The following is an 845-nucleotide window of genomic DNA, read 5'->3' as shown; positions in this document are numbered from 1 at the left end:
CAGAAAGTTGGGTGTGGTCTCATTTGAATGAATGGACCCTCCCTTCTCTCAGAGGATGAAGAGGGCCTGCAGGAGATGAGGAAACCCTGCTTCAGCTGTGGGGCAACAGGAGGCAGGACTCAGGGGATCATCCAACATGGCTTGGTCCCTTCTTCTCCTCTCCCTCCTTGCTCAGTGCACAGGTGACTACATTTGGGCCAGGGGAAGGGGTCCTGGAAAACCACATGTAGCAATGCTTCCTCCTCCTGTCTCTAGACCCCAGCATCACCATCTCTGTCTCCCCCACTTCCAGGGTCCTGGGCCCAGTCTGTGCTGAGTCAGCCGCCCTCAGTGTCTGGGAACCGAGGCCAGCAGGTCACCGTCTCCTGCACTGGAAGCAGCACCAATGTTGGTATCTTTGGTGTGAACTGGTACCAACAGCTCCCAGGCTCGGCCCCCAAACTCCTCATCTATGGTGATAGCAAACGACCCTCGGGGATCCCGGATCGATTCTCAGGTTCCAAGTCTGGTAGCTCGGGCTCCCTGACCGTCAGCGGGCTGCAGCCTGAGGACGAGGCTGATTATTACTGTCAGTCCATAGACAGCAGTAGTACTCACACAGTGCTCCAGGCCTGTGGGGAAGTGAGACAAGAACCTCTTTTTCATCTACCCAGAGAGGGACGCCCAGCTCCTCCTGCTCAGGCCTGGCCTGGGGCTTCTGTTTTTCTTGTACAGCAGCTGCCTTGGGACAGGCTCCCCATGGGGCATCACCTGGGAGTGAGGGACCTTCCCCCAGTTCTGTCATCATAGTCAGTCACTACAGCCCCTTCCAGGGCAAAGTGGCTCAGAGGAACCCCAAAGTCCCT

General features: G+C 57.2%; 1 gene segment (V, D, J or C); it reads left to right on the top strand.

Moving 5' to 3' along the window:
- Window positions 1-92: 92 nt before the first annotated feature.
- Window positions 93-621, top strand: LOC103213608 (the record flags this gene model as incomplete). The annotated part of the segment is given in 2 exon segments: window positions 93-182; window positions 293-621. Coding segments are annotated over 2 exon segments (375 nt in total), but the record flags the coding sequence as incomplete, so codon positions are not given.
- Between the last annotated feature and the right edge of the window lie 224 nt (window positions 622-845).

Source organism: Orycteropus afer, unplaced genomic scaffold (genome assembly GCF_000298275.1).
Source record: "Orycteropus afer afer isolate SDZICR_OR568_19922 unplaced genomic scaffold, OryAfe1.0 scaffold16018, whole genome shotgun sequence".
Lineage (NCBI taxonomy): Eukaryota > Metazoa > Chordata > Mammalia > Tubulidentata > Orycteropodidae > Orycteropus > Orycteropus afer.
This window is presented reverse-complemented; position numbering and strand designations above follow the sequence as displayed.